Source organism: Rhamphochromis sp. 'chilingali' (assembly GCF_963969265.1).
Source record: "Rhamphochromis sp. 'chilingali' genome assembly, chromosome: 8".
In the NCBI taxonomy this organism is placed as follows: Eukaryota; Metazoa; Chordata; class Actinopteri; order Cichliformes; family Cichlidae; genus Rhamphochromis; species Rhamphochromis sp. 'chilingali'.
In genome coordinates this window covers 15,390,798-15,403,683 of record NC_137935.1, presented here as the reverse complement: position 1 = coordinate 15,403,683, position 12,886 = coordinate 15,390,798, and the positions used below count along the sequence as shown (strand labels likewise).

Genomic DNA, 12,886 nt, shown 5'->3' with positions numbered 1-12,886 from the left:
CCTTTGCTCTCAGGTCAAAAGTCAAAGACGCGGGATAAACAGCAAACAAAAACTATTTCAGCTTTGAAGGTTGAAGACCATAGTATTAAAAGGGAGAAGTAGAAAAAGATGGAGAGAGAAGAGAGAAGAAAAAGAGAAAAAAAGCGAGGAGACAGCAGAGACGACTGCATTTACTCCATGAATGTGTAATGTTATGTCTCACCGAGGGCAAGTGCGTCAGAGAAGATAAAGTCTGGACGTCATCCTTCAGTTTTATTCTTTTTTGTCCTATCTACAGCCCTGGACTTCTGCTTTCTTCTCAGGGTAAACAAATAACCTTGAAAATCTCGCACTCTCAGAATACCTTATTTTTACCATGTCATTGTGCTCAAAACCACTTACATGCGACAAGAAAAAAAAAATCATTTAATGGCAACAATAATGACAGTGAAATGCAGCAAATCATTTATTTTCCCTTAAAGACAAAAAGCACAGGCGGCCATCAGAGAGGACATAAAAGGTGTTTTCCTGCAGAATAGAAACATTCACAAAAAGAGAGCACAGAAAGAACAAAGACAAAGAGATGCAAGGGAGGGGAAACGGGTGTGAAGAGGGGAAGAAAGAAAAAAAAAGAGAGAATATAGAAAAAGGCAGCAGTCAGCAAACAGCACTGACTGTTTTGCACCCCACCACCAACTACTACATTGTATCTGGAAGCTTTGAAGCACAAGAGCCTTTGAGAGGGACTTGAAAGGCAGTGTTTTAATCAAATATTCATTAAGTGCAAAGCTGGTGTGGCACCACTGCCAACCTTTAACCACTGGCCCTCTTTTCCACTCATATGCACCATTCGAGGGACACATGCAAACTCAAGAAGACACAAAGCAACACAGACTCAAATGTAAAAATAAATAAATAACATTTACAGAACAATATAACATTTACTAGGAGAGATAGATTACTCCACCATGTAAGATACTCACACTACTTGTTCTCATCTTTAGGTGATAGATAAGCCAAGTATAGTTGAATTCCGTCTCTTCGGCATTGACAGATTTTGGGTGGATACACACTTTTCCGTCAGCCTGAGTGTACACTTTGACACTGCAAAAGATCAGATGTGAGTGAGTCTGTGTGTTTTATAGAGCTGGGAATATTCACATTCTTCATACTTTACAACATATTTTTTATTAAAATTGTCATCTTAATAAATGATGAAAAAAAGACAATTTATCTCAGATTGGAGACAATTTAAAAAATAAGAAATTGCAACAGTTATGAACACCCCCCCCCCCCTTTTGATTACATTTTTATAGACAAATTATTCAAAAAGTTTGGATAAAAATAACGATTATATGCAAACACTACAATCTGGTGTGATCTCTGAGGCAGAGATGAGCAGTGGAATACCAAGGACTAGTGTGTCAAAACCTAAGTATTTCTATAAGAATTAAGGAGGCAAGTAGGAGCCAGGTACTCCTAATCAAATGTGACTGATTAACTGATCATTAAGTGTGAACACCGCTACATAAGTGTTTGCAGTTTGTTGGTCTGTGTTAAAACAATAAAACGGTGGAAAGAAATCAGCAATGATCTAAGAGTCCAGCATTCCACAGTAAATTATTCAGTGGAAAATATTCGAGACATGTTATACGCCCTGACAAACTCACCCCAAGGTCATGCACATGACCTTGCAATGCACAGAGGAAGTGAAAAAAAAAAAATCAAACTCCTCCACCTCAAACTCTACCAGCCTCAGATAGTATGTCAAATGTTAAAGTTAATGAGAGTACAATTAGAAAAACACTAATTTTCTAAAATTAGTGGAGAGTCGTGTATCGCTTGCTTGTTGGCTTGTTTGGGTTGCCAGGAAAAAGTAATATAGTATAATTTTTGCTAAAATAACTCAGAATTTAGCTGTTCAAGAGCTAAATTCTATCAGGTGTTTTTTGGCTTTTTAATCCAACGTATGCAGAATGCTGAAAGTAACACTGTGTTCCACACACCAGTATGTTGGCCAAAGAAAACCAACTGTTTCACTACAGGGAACAAGTTCTAACCTTCTGTTATGCACTTAACCCATAAGAGAGAGGAGATTATATACAGATTACTTTGTTTTCAATATAATCCAGAAAAAAAAAAGAAAATGGATTCTGCTATTTACACAAAGTGCCTTAAGCGTCAGACAAATAGCCCGTCTCTCTTTTGCAGCTCAACGTACACCACTTTGTATTCTGTTGCAAGCGCTTAATCAAGCACTGAATTCATTAAGTGGAGAGCCGTGGTGCGGACATAAACATTTAAAAACTTGCTTGGTGTTACGAATTACTTATACAAAGGAAATGACCCTGGGAAATGACTGTGCACCTAGGTCTAAAGCTGTCAACGAGATAAACAATAAAAGTGACAGCCTGCTGTGAAAGAGTCTGTGCCCCTGTTGTGCGTGTCTGTCTTTTGCACGCAGGTCACAGCCACCGCTTATGACAGCTGCCTTTGGGCAATTTTATGATGACTGCATTGATCTTGAGCTGCAAAAGTGCCTTTGTTTTTGACAATCATCCAAACGTGGCCTCTGCACAGCCTGGGGTAATTGTCACAGTGCCCTTACAGAGCACTCTTACCAGGACGTATGATGAGATATTGCAGTGTGAAGGCTATTTTTCTCTCTGGAGATCAATAAGACTGATTGTGCACCTCTCTATCTTGGCCTGTGCAGCCCTTTCCTGTCTGTCATTGCTCATCTCCTCCTTTGGATTAGCAAACTTACCCTGGCCTCTTTTTGCTGTGAGATGGTCTGATCATGGCCACCTTAGGGTACAGACCTGCTACAATCACTGCCTTGATTAATTTTTCATTGCCTGAGGGGAAAAAAAGTGACAGATAAAGAACAAATGAAAAAGAAAATATTAAACTTAAATGCTTCATATCATACTTTGCTACTGCTTCACAGCCCAGATATCATGACCAGTTAAAAAACAACAAACAAACAGAAAAACTTCTTACTTACCCGAGTTGACATTAGATTTGGGGTCTTTGGGATCGTTGCTGCTGACAAAGCCTGCATGCATGAGATGTTCGGCAAACTGACCCTTCATGTTTTGCAGCATCTGAATGATGAAAGGACAAGTTGCTTCTAATAATACAGCACACCTTTGACTTCACAGAAAGAAGTCCATATTTAAAATATAGTCACGCAGAATCATCCCGACTCACCTGGAGTGTGTTGGCAGACAGGAAGTTGTCCCAGCAGTATTCCCTTTCATACCTGCCTCCACGCTGCTTTGCATCCTCCCAGCCCTGGGTAAATCAATGCATGATAAATTAAGATAGGATCAATTCATACAGCAGACATCTGTGAGTACAAAATCAGGAGTCACCCATGTGGGCTGTTCTACCTGGAAAGCATTGACAATAGTGAGGTGGTCACTCTTCGAGTTTCTAGAGAGGGCCTTCCGCCTCATGTCTGCCATCTTCTCTTTACCCTAAGACAAACAGATACGTAAAAAAAAAAAAAAAAAAAATGCACACACACACAAATTCAAAGATAGTATACAGCGTAAGCTTTCATAAGCTGTCTGTGAACTCAGCTCTACCTACCAGGGGTATGAAAAAAGGGTCTTTGAAGCTGAGGGAAGCAGCAATAGTGAGTACAGGTTCAAGGCAGCCCAACAGAGCTCCAAACAGGATGAGCTTGCCAATGTGAGGTTCCACAGGCAGGCGAGCCAGGTGGAAACCCAATGCTGTAAGATTCTCTCTTTGGTCCAGGGCGTTCTGACAAAACAATGTCATCATATCCATAAGAAAGGGCATTCAGAAACATGTGCATAATAACTATCCCACAATTTTATTTTATTTTAACAAGTTTAACCTCATTAGCCTGAAAGCTCATTTTTATCTGGGTAAATACTAATTTCTCAGTTTGCTGCTGCAACACAAGTTACTGAATTTGTAAGGGCTTTTTAGTTAGTTACTAATATATTAAGTTACTAGTATATTATGTAATCTTTGGTCACAGCCCAGCATGCAATTGATACTCTGATTCGTAACAATCTCTTAAAAACCCTTTTAGTTACTTTCTTACCAGTTCTGTGAGATTCTTGATGGCGAGGCTGACAGCCTTTTCAGTGGGACGGTCCAAGGCTTTCTCCAGGAATCGACCTATAGACCCAAGCTTCAGTATCTAGGGAGTGTATGTGATATTTTGCTTTGATCAGCACAAGCATGTCATAATTTTTTCCACATAATTCCCTTTACTTAATCAGGTGGGCTGTTAACTATGGAAAACATTGATTTATAGACACACAGTACTGTGGAAAAGTCTTGAGCCACTCCCCATTTCTTCATATTTTGACATTCGGTATGACCACTTTTGTTCTTCAAAACAGCCTGAACTCTCTTGTGCAGCTTTCTTATTATTTCTTTAAATAATCTTCAGGAATATTTCTCCAGGCCTCTTGATGGACGTTCAAAGCTCTTCTTTAGATGTTGGCTGTCCTCTGCTCTGTTCTCTGTCAAGATGATCCCACACTGCATCAATAATGTTAAGATCTGGGCTCTGAGAAGGCCAATCCATGACTAATAGTGTTCCACTGTGTGTTTTTCAATCAAGGTACGCTTTTACTGCACTGGCAGTGTATTTGGGATGGCTGTCATGATGAAACATGCCAATCAGATGCTTTCCAGATGGTACTTCATGGTGGATCAGAGTATGACTGTGTTTTTCTGTGTTCATAATTTGGGCAATGTTGATAATACCTCTATTACCACTGGCTGAGATCCAGCTACAAAACATGACCGAGCCTTCACTGTGTTTTACAAATGGAGGCACTACCTGTTGCTCCTCTCTCCTGCCCACCTCTGTACATACTGACACCAGTTTTAACCAAAAATGACAAATTTGGACTCATCACCCCATAAAACCTGTAGCCATTTATTTTAAGTCCAGTTCTTATGTAATTTGGCATACCTCATTCTTTTCTAACTCTTCTCTTCCTTATGAATGGCTTCTTGAAAGCCACCTGTCCTCTGAGACCATTTCTGATGAGGCTTCAGTGAACAGTAGATAAATCAAAAGGTCAGATCTACCTTTCAGGTCCTGTGTCAGGTCTTTGCAGGACTTTTTTGTACTTCTCTTCATTACTTTGAGGTGTTCATCTGCTGTAGACAGTTTTTCTTCTGCCACTTCTCTTTTTGAGAACACACTGCACATACTGAGTTATGCAAATATTTCAGTTAATAACTAATATACCTCAGAAATATTATTTTAAGTCTTTCAAAATTATGAGTTTTAATGACAGTCAGATAATAAAAAAGTGCCTAAAGTACTTTTTGAAACTGATTAAGTTATTTGTTATGTGTAGACAACACTGGTTTATCCCTTAAGTTAGGTGCCTTTTAACAAAAAACCCCAAAACAAAAACCTTAATTAATTATACGCCAGTGCTAAGTGACTTAATAGACAAAGCGGAAACCCCCCCCCCCCCAAAACAAACAAGAAAAAGTTCCTCAATGTTTAAAGGAAAACTTTAAAAGACCTAAAAGCCTGGAGAACTACTACTAAAGACTGCTTTAAAATTACAAGAAAGTCTGACTTATTGGAGGCAAAAGATAAAGAAATAAGGGATCACTCAAGACATTTTCACAGTACTATAGATATAGTAAGATCAAGTACAGTTAGCTTTGAATGACTTGCTCATATTGCTTTTTGTGACAGAACAACAAAGATGTTAGTGCTTACTTCTAATCTTAACTAACGCAATTCACTGAATGCTACGCGAAATGAATGTGATCACATGGTTTGGTTTGGCTAAATGCACGTTCATTTCCACATTCAAAAGGAACATTTACTTGTGGCTAACTGCAGAGCAATGAAACAGCCACATCTCTATGTCTGACTAACAATGTGATGTTGAAGTGTTTGTGCATTAGAGAGCCAGGTCAAGGTTAGCATGTTGTCAGTGTTTGTCTCACTTTAAGGACTGTCTGATGCATTGTGCAACTCTCACCCACTAGCTTCAAAAACCATATCACACACATACTCAAATACATCCAGCACAGAGAGTGGGGGAGACACACTAAAATGCATATCCAATACAGCAACTGGTGAGAACAATCACAGCAAACACTACATCTAAATGACCTTTGGCTTAATTTTCCATTAGCACTGTTTAAAATATGTCTGAGTGGAGCGTGAGGATTTCAAAAGAGAACGCGAAAAAAAAAAGTAAGCAACCAAAGAAGAAAAAGACTGTTTATATAAGAGAAAAAAAAATGTGTAGAAAAGTAATTATACTGTCTGTAAAAAATGAGAGTAAGAGCGGGAGAGGGCATGAGTCAGCCCGGGATGCTCATCCCCAGTTCTCATTAGAGAGGAGAGGCTGTAATTCAGCACAACACCAAAAACAGCAGCGCTGTCCTCGTTCCGCCCCTGCACTCACAAAACTCATTGAGAGCAATCTTGTCCTCATCTAAACTCCCAAACCCACATCTATCTGTCTCTCTCTCTGTCAGTCTATCCCTCTTTCTCTCCGCATATACAACCTTGATCTGCAAGCACAGCTCCTCCAGTGGTGTCCTCATAATTTCAGGTAATTGATAGGCATCCAACAGGCTGGCCCTCAGACCGTTGTACAGGTGATAGCATTTCCCCGGACACACTCTGGATATTTAGAGAAGAGAGTTGTTAGAGAGACAGAGAAGGAAAAGAGGTTAAATGTTTTACAGGCCCTGTGACAAGGGCTTACTTTAAAAATCAGTGGGATGAAACTGCACACAGTAAGCAGCTCTGCTAATTGGGCCTTGCTGCACTTTGATGTCAGAGCTATATAACAGAACAGACGTCTCAAGTAAAAGACTGGAAACAACCTGAGAGTGACTACACTTTGCCTTTCTGAGTGGTTACAGATGGGAAAGCAGGACAGAGTGGTCTTACAGGGAAGAGTGATGGAGAGCTCAGATGACAAATAGATGGGAAGCTAATTATCCCATATTGCATACCCAGAGGCACTAATATAAAGTATGCCCTCATTATATTATAATCTACAAATATACCCACGTGTAGACACAAACGCACACATAAACACACACACACCTGCCAGCACGTCCTTTCCTCTGTTTGGCATTGGCCAAGCTAACCCACTCAGCCATCATGGTGCTGATGTTATTGCTGGTGTCAAAGTTGGTCTCCTTAATTTTGCCTCCATCTATCACATAAACAACATCATCGATGGTGATGCTGTGAGGAGCAGGCGAGAGAGAAAGGGGGGAAAACATAAGTTGCACGTAATAATACAGAAAAAACACTTCAAAGTTAGGGCTGTTCGATATAACGATATATATCGTTTCATTTTACGCTATCGTTTGTTTGGTGGTGTCGCAAAAATAAACTGTTTGCGGCAATATTTTTTCATCGTTTTGATGGTCACTGTAGTGGCTATATTAATTTCTTAAAGTTCTCTCTTTCTCTTATATTTAATATAACCACACTATGGACGGACAAGCGCCTGTTTTTATGCGTTGTGGTTAGCAACAACGACGGTAACACTATCGCGTGTCCGCTTGTTTACGTTCCACATAAACCTTTCACGATAAAGCTCAAGATCCTGTTGAGACTTTTCAAAATAAACTGAATCACGTGAAAGAGCAGATTATTTACGGATAAGAAGTAGAAAAGAGCCGCCAGGTGCTAGAAAATAAACCTTAGACTCAAACGTTAGAACAGGCTTTTCCCCGCAGCACGCTGTGTAATAAATACTCACAGAGAAAACGGCGGCTGCTACAACTTATGTCTAAAAATGTATCGTTTCATACATCTGTTAAAACACTCGACTCCAGCTACATGACGCGCAGCTGGAAACACTTCCCGCAAGACGAGCTGCCCGAGATTCACAGAATTTACAGAAAATGTTACATTTTTGTGATTTATATCGTTATCAGGACGACAGAATTCTTATATCGGGATATGAGATTTTGGTCATATCGCACAGCCCTATTGAAAGTAGACTCTCAAGAATTCCTAGTTAAGACTCTTACACAATCACTTAGAAGTAAAAAATAAAATCCAGCCCTTTGGTAGGTTTCTGAGTAGACTTGTAGTCAAGACCGCCTAATCCGAGACCAAGACAAGACCAAGACCAAGTTGAGACGAGACCGAGACCGAGACAAAAAAAGTCTTTAAACTGCAGCCAGATGCTATTCTATATACATATGCAGGACACCTTAAACTAGTTTTTTAATTAAGCAGCAAGGCAGAACAAAGTCGGGCCTGTATCAAGACACAGGGACTAAACCCCAATTCAACCAGACCCAGAACTGATCCGGAATTAAAACAGGACTACAACAGTAACCAAGACAGAACCAGAATCAGAACTAGATGATAGTAGCACTAAAAATCACCATAGACCTGCACTACACTTATTTTTTAATTCTACCAAAGTACAATATTTAGATTGAGAAAAGTTTATATAATTATTTAGCCTTGTTGTGCAAACAAGCCTGCATAACTTAATAAATATAGAATTTGAAAAGTAACAAATGGTATCTAAAAAGAAACACTAGGTACATGTTCTGATGAGTTTTGGCAAACAACCATTTGACTAACATGTGTGTCTCACCTGCTCTTATTCCATCTCTGTTCTGTCCTCATTCTCTCTCTCCCTCTCTGTTCCTCTCTCTCCCTCTCTGTTCCTCTCTCTCCCTCTCTGTTCCTCTCTCTCCCTCTTTGTGCTGACAATCAAGCCAAACTCCATCATCATCAAATATACAGTTGAAACCAGATATTTATGTACTCTTCAGATAAAAACAAACACACTTTTTTAATTGTAACATCAAATCAAACTAAATGTTTATTTTTTTAGATTGATAAATATAAAAAACATATTTGTTAACTTTAAGAGTAAAGAGAGAAACTATCTGTATTTCTTAATTGCAAATGGCACCAAATTGTATTCAAAACTGAGCCACACTTATGGAGCTCCACAGTTCTTTTCCTGGTGTTTTTGTTGACATCTCTGGATTTTTCCCGTGTCAAAGAAACAGGCTCTGTGTTTTGCCTTATATGCATCCACAACTGTGCCACCAATTTACTCACATGGACTCTACTAACCAACCAGAAGCTTCTTCAGCTCAGAATGGAATCGTCTGGAGTTTTCTTATTAATTAACCATAAACTTAGTGTACATGTGCTCCTAAATTTGATGAAAGTGATTAAAATAGACAGCTCCCTCTTTTTATTCTGACATTTCACTAATTCAAAAGATATTTCAACATTTATTTATCTAAAACAAAAGTTTACTCTAAATTGATGTTTAACAGTAAAAAAAAGTTTGTTTTCTCCATAAAGTGTGTGTAAATATCTGGTTTCAACTGTGAATATACTGCTGTGTATTGAAATTCCTCTTGTTTTGCATAGATATACTGAACAACATCCAAAGCATAATATATAAAATAACATCTACCTGAGTTTTTTCTTTGAAAGAAGCTCCTTATGTCCATTGTTGTGTACATCATTACACAACTGAAACCGATTTAGAGAATTTAGATTTGAGAACGCAGGACCGAAACAGCGAGACCAAGACCGAGACCAGGACAAAAGTCCGTCGAGACCAAGACGAGACCAAGACCAAGTAAAAGTGGTCTCGAGACATCCAACTCTAGTTTAGAGTCTATATTTAGTGGAGTGATATGAGGGGAGTGCTGAGGGCAGGCAGCTCCTTAATTTGCTCTGCTCGTTTGTGTGAATGCAGCACTCTGAACGCATTAACAAATTGCCTGTCAGAGTTTTCTCATCCAAACCAATATGACAGTATTTGTAATCAATCCAAGAGATGTATGCTAATTAGCTCCAATCCAGTTGTAGGCCTCATTCCTGACTGAGGCACTGGCACACACAGAAAACAGATATATGATGGAATGTCATAAAAGGTCTGTGTTTTTTCTAAACCTTTAAACACTTTCCAAAGTACAAATGCAAAGACTGGACAAGCTTTTACCACAGACGCATGCTCTTACAAACCTGGTCTCAGCTATATTGGTAGCAATCACAATCTTTCGAACTCCAGGAGGAGGCCTTTTAAAAACCTGAGAAGAATTAGAGAGAAAAATTGAGCAGGACATTTGTGATATTGAAAGGGGACTAAAGTAGGACACAATTGACAAAGAGATGGTCCGAGAAAGAGAAAAAAGAGAAACTGAAGAATACTGACCTGTGTCTGATTAACAGTTGGCATGAGGGAGTGTAAAGGGATGATAACAAACCGGTCTGAAATGTAACAGGACACAAAAGAAAAACTCAAATAAAACACTGACTGTCAATTTAAGATACAACTAGTCCATAGGCTGAACAATTATGTGTTCTATAACAACAAGTATCATGAAACCATGGAGAATTCTACAGCCACAGCACCCCTACTTCAGATAGGTGGAAGATAACGGATGAATGGAAAAATTGCACCACAAATAGTGACATAGTTGCTGGAGTCCACTTAACTTAAAATGACATACGTGTTTAGCAACTTTGTCTTTACATACAAATATACGCAAAATACAAGCAATCAGCAACCAGCGGAGTCAAGTCATCTTTTGCGAAAATATAAGCTGGAAGACAAATCTTTTATAATATAGAGCCTTTATTTCCAAACCTTTGCTAAACTTTCAGAGTTAACTGTATATCACAACTGACAAAGAGACCAGTTGACTATTGCAGTCAAACTCTATTTGTAATCTGTCACCAAATGCAAAACCAGCAATCGGGAAACCACCCTCATTTTGACTCCAGTGAGACTAAGCCATAAGCAGTTAAGAAAATGGGTGTATTTCAACAAAGTGGCGCAATGATGAGTGCTGTCTCGTCATGGTAAGAAGATCCTGGGTTTGAATCTGCCTGTGTCAGTCCGCTCCGGGTACTCCATCTTTCTCGCACAGTTCCAAGACATACTTGTTAGGTTACGTGGCGATTCTAAATCGGCCTTAAGTGTGAACTATGAATGGTTGTCGTCTCTCTCGCCTTGTGATAGACTGACGACCAGTTCAGTGTACCCTGCTTCTTGCTCTATGACAGCTGTAATAGGCTTTTATATTGCTGCGACCCTGAATTCAATAAGTGGTTAAGAAAATCAAAGGATGGATTTCTCAACTGTGGAACAGAAAACTGTATAGTCAAAGCAAGAAAGAAAAATTGCAAGACACCGACGTGCATTCACTTCCATGCTGTACATCCTGAATGTGTGTTTCTGTTTGCATACCTGATCGGAACATTTGCTGAGCCATGAGAAGGTCATTGAGAGTACTGATATTGTCCCAACCAGGCAAGAACACCAAGATTGCTCCTTCCTGTCCAAGACATGATACAAAACTCTCAACACAGCTGTAAGTCACAAAATCCAGCAGGGTCTCAGTAGATTGCGGGTCCAGCAAACAAGATGCCCATGACCTCAGAGGAGCTGAGCTGAGGCAGATACTGTAGATATGATTTGCTCTCAGCTCCCAACCTCTACATTCACATTCAGACACAAAATAGCCACTGAAACTCCAACATCTTTATGACAAATGCATCTTTATAGTACAGGAGAGCATCTGATTAACATTAACAAAAGCACTGACTTAATTTTCCCCACAATAGCAAAGAGAAAAGGAAATCAATAAGTCACATGAAAAAGTACAGACACAGAAACGCTAGCTGTGAAAACATAAGAAGAGAAGACTAAATGGTGAGGAAATCTCTGCGCATTGAGCTCTTTTGTCAGTGGCTGCAGATTGCTGACCACTTAATGGATATCAGGCATCGGCGCCTCATTCACAAAGCCAAAATCCATTACAGTAATGCTGTAATGGTTTTAAAAAAAAAAAAAAAGCTGAAAAAGACTCCTTTAATGACTGATGAAGAGCTCAGTCATTGCAGCAGCAAAGAATAGAATAGAGAGAAGGAGACAAAGAATGAGACAAAGTCAAAAATCAGTCAATTGTTTATGGTGCAGTACTGTTTCATTTCTTTCCATACAAGCTATTACCACAGTTGTTGTCTCAACACTAAATACTCAAAGTTTTGACAGAAATCAGTGACACAAATATGAAGGTTACAGTTTGTGACACAAAAAATTACACAAGGCAGTCAATGCTAGCCCATGGAGCCATGCTGGAAAGGTCAAAGATAAAATTAGTCAAATCTGTCTTTAATAAATATACAGTTATACAGACTGTACAGAGCTATAATACAGAGCAGAGTTTCAGCAAACTCGTTTTCATCCTATCCAGATTTAAACAAAGTATTCTCTAGCTAAAATTAAGCTGCTATAAAAATCGATTCTATAAAAAGCACCATGCTATTCATTTCCTCCGAGAAATGAAGGGAAGGCATAAAAAGTAGCTTCTAGGCCTTGGTTTCCCCAACTTTTTAATTAAAGCTAATTATTATCCCCAGTTCTCAACCACTGGCACTCACATGGGACTGTATGTATGTTAAAGTCTCTGCATGTGTATTTGTGAAAGAGATGAAGGTCGGCTGCCTAGCTACAACCTGACAAATTACACGCATCCAGGAAGAAACACACTCTAATTAATTCTAACTAAAAATTAAGTGACAGTACAGTACAGTAAGCTCTGGAGAGTCTACTCTATGACAGCACACACAAACACACACAGCAAACCACCCACATACAGTTGCACCCAGCAGGCATTCATTAATGCCTGTATGTTAAACCCCTAGGTGTATAATCACAGAACCCTGCAACATAATTAACCAATCATCACAGTCAAAAGCTCAGCAGATGGCCCATATCCTTGGTTCAGATTACCATCATGGTGAATCAGCCAGTTCTCTCACAGCCATTTGACAACGCCACAACAAATCAGCTGGTTGACTGGCTCAGTGTGGCCGTGACTGATGGAGATACAGCTTCATATGGGAAAGTAT

General features: G+C 39.3%; 1 protein-coding gene across 1 annotated transcript in view; it reads right to left on the bottom strand.

Annotated features, from left to right (window-relative positions):
- dhx36 (DEAH (Asp-Glu-Ala-His) box polypeptide 36) overlaps nt 1-12,886 on the bottom strand; it is a 30,336-nt gene that overhangs the window by 1,985 nt on the left and 15,465 nt on the right. The window contains exons 13-24 of the mRNA XM_080890027.1: nt 11,220-11,307; nt 10,182-10,237; nt 9,992-10,056; nt 7,070-7,213; nt 6,520-6,637; nt 4,061-4,159; nt 3,577-3,750; nt 3,375-3,461; nt 3,193-3,276; nt 2,987-3,086; nt 2,747-2,837; nt 963-1,083 (exon numbers count right to left, since the gene is read on the bottom strand). Coding sequence (XP_080746153.1) covers nt 963-1,083; nt 2,747-2,837; nt 2,987-3,086; nt 3,193-3,276; nt 3,375-3,461; nt 3,577-3,750; nt 4,061-4,159; nt 6,520-6,637; nt 7,070-7,213; nt 9,992-10,056; nt 10,182-10,237; nt 11,220-11,307 — 1,227 coding nt within the window. The remainder of the gene's footprint in view (nt 1-962; nt 1,084-2,746; nt 2,838-2,986; nt 3,087-3,192; nt 3,277-3,374; nt 3,462-3,576; nt 3,751-4,060; nt 4,160-6,519; nt 6,638-7,069; nt 7,214-9,991; nt 10,057-10,181; nt 10,238-11,219; nt 11,308-12,886) is intronic.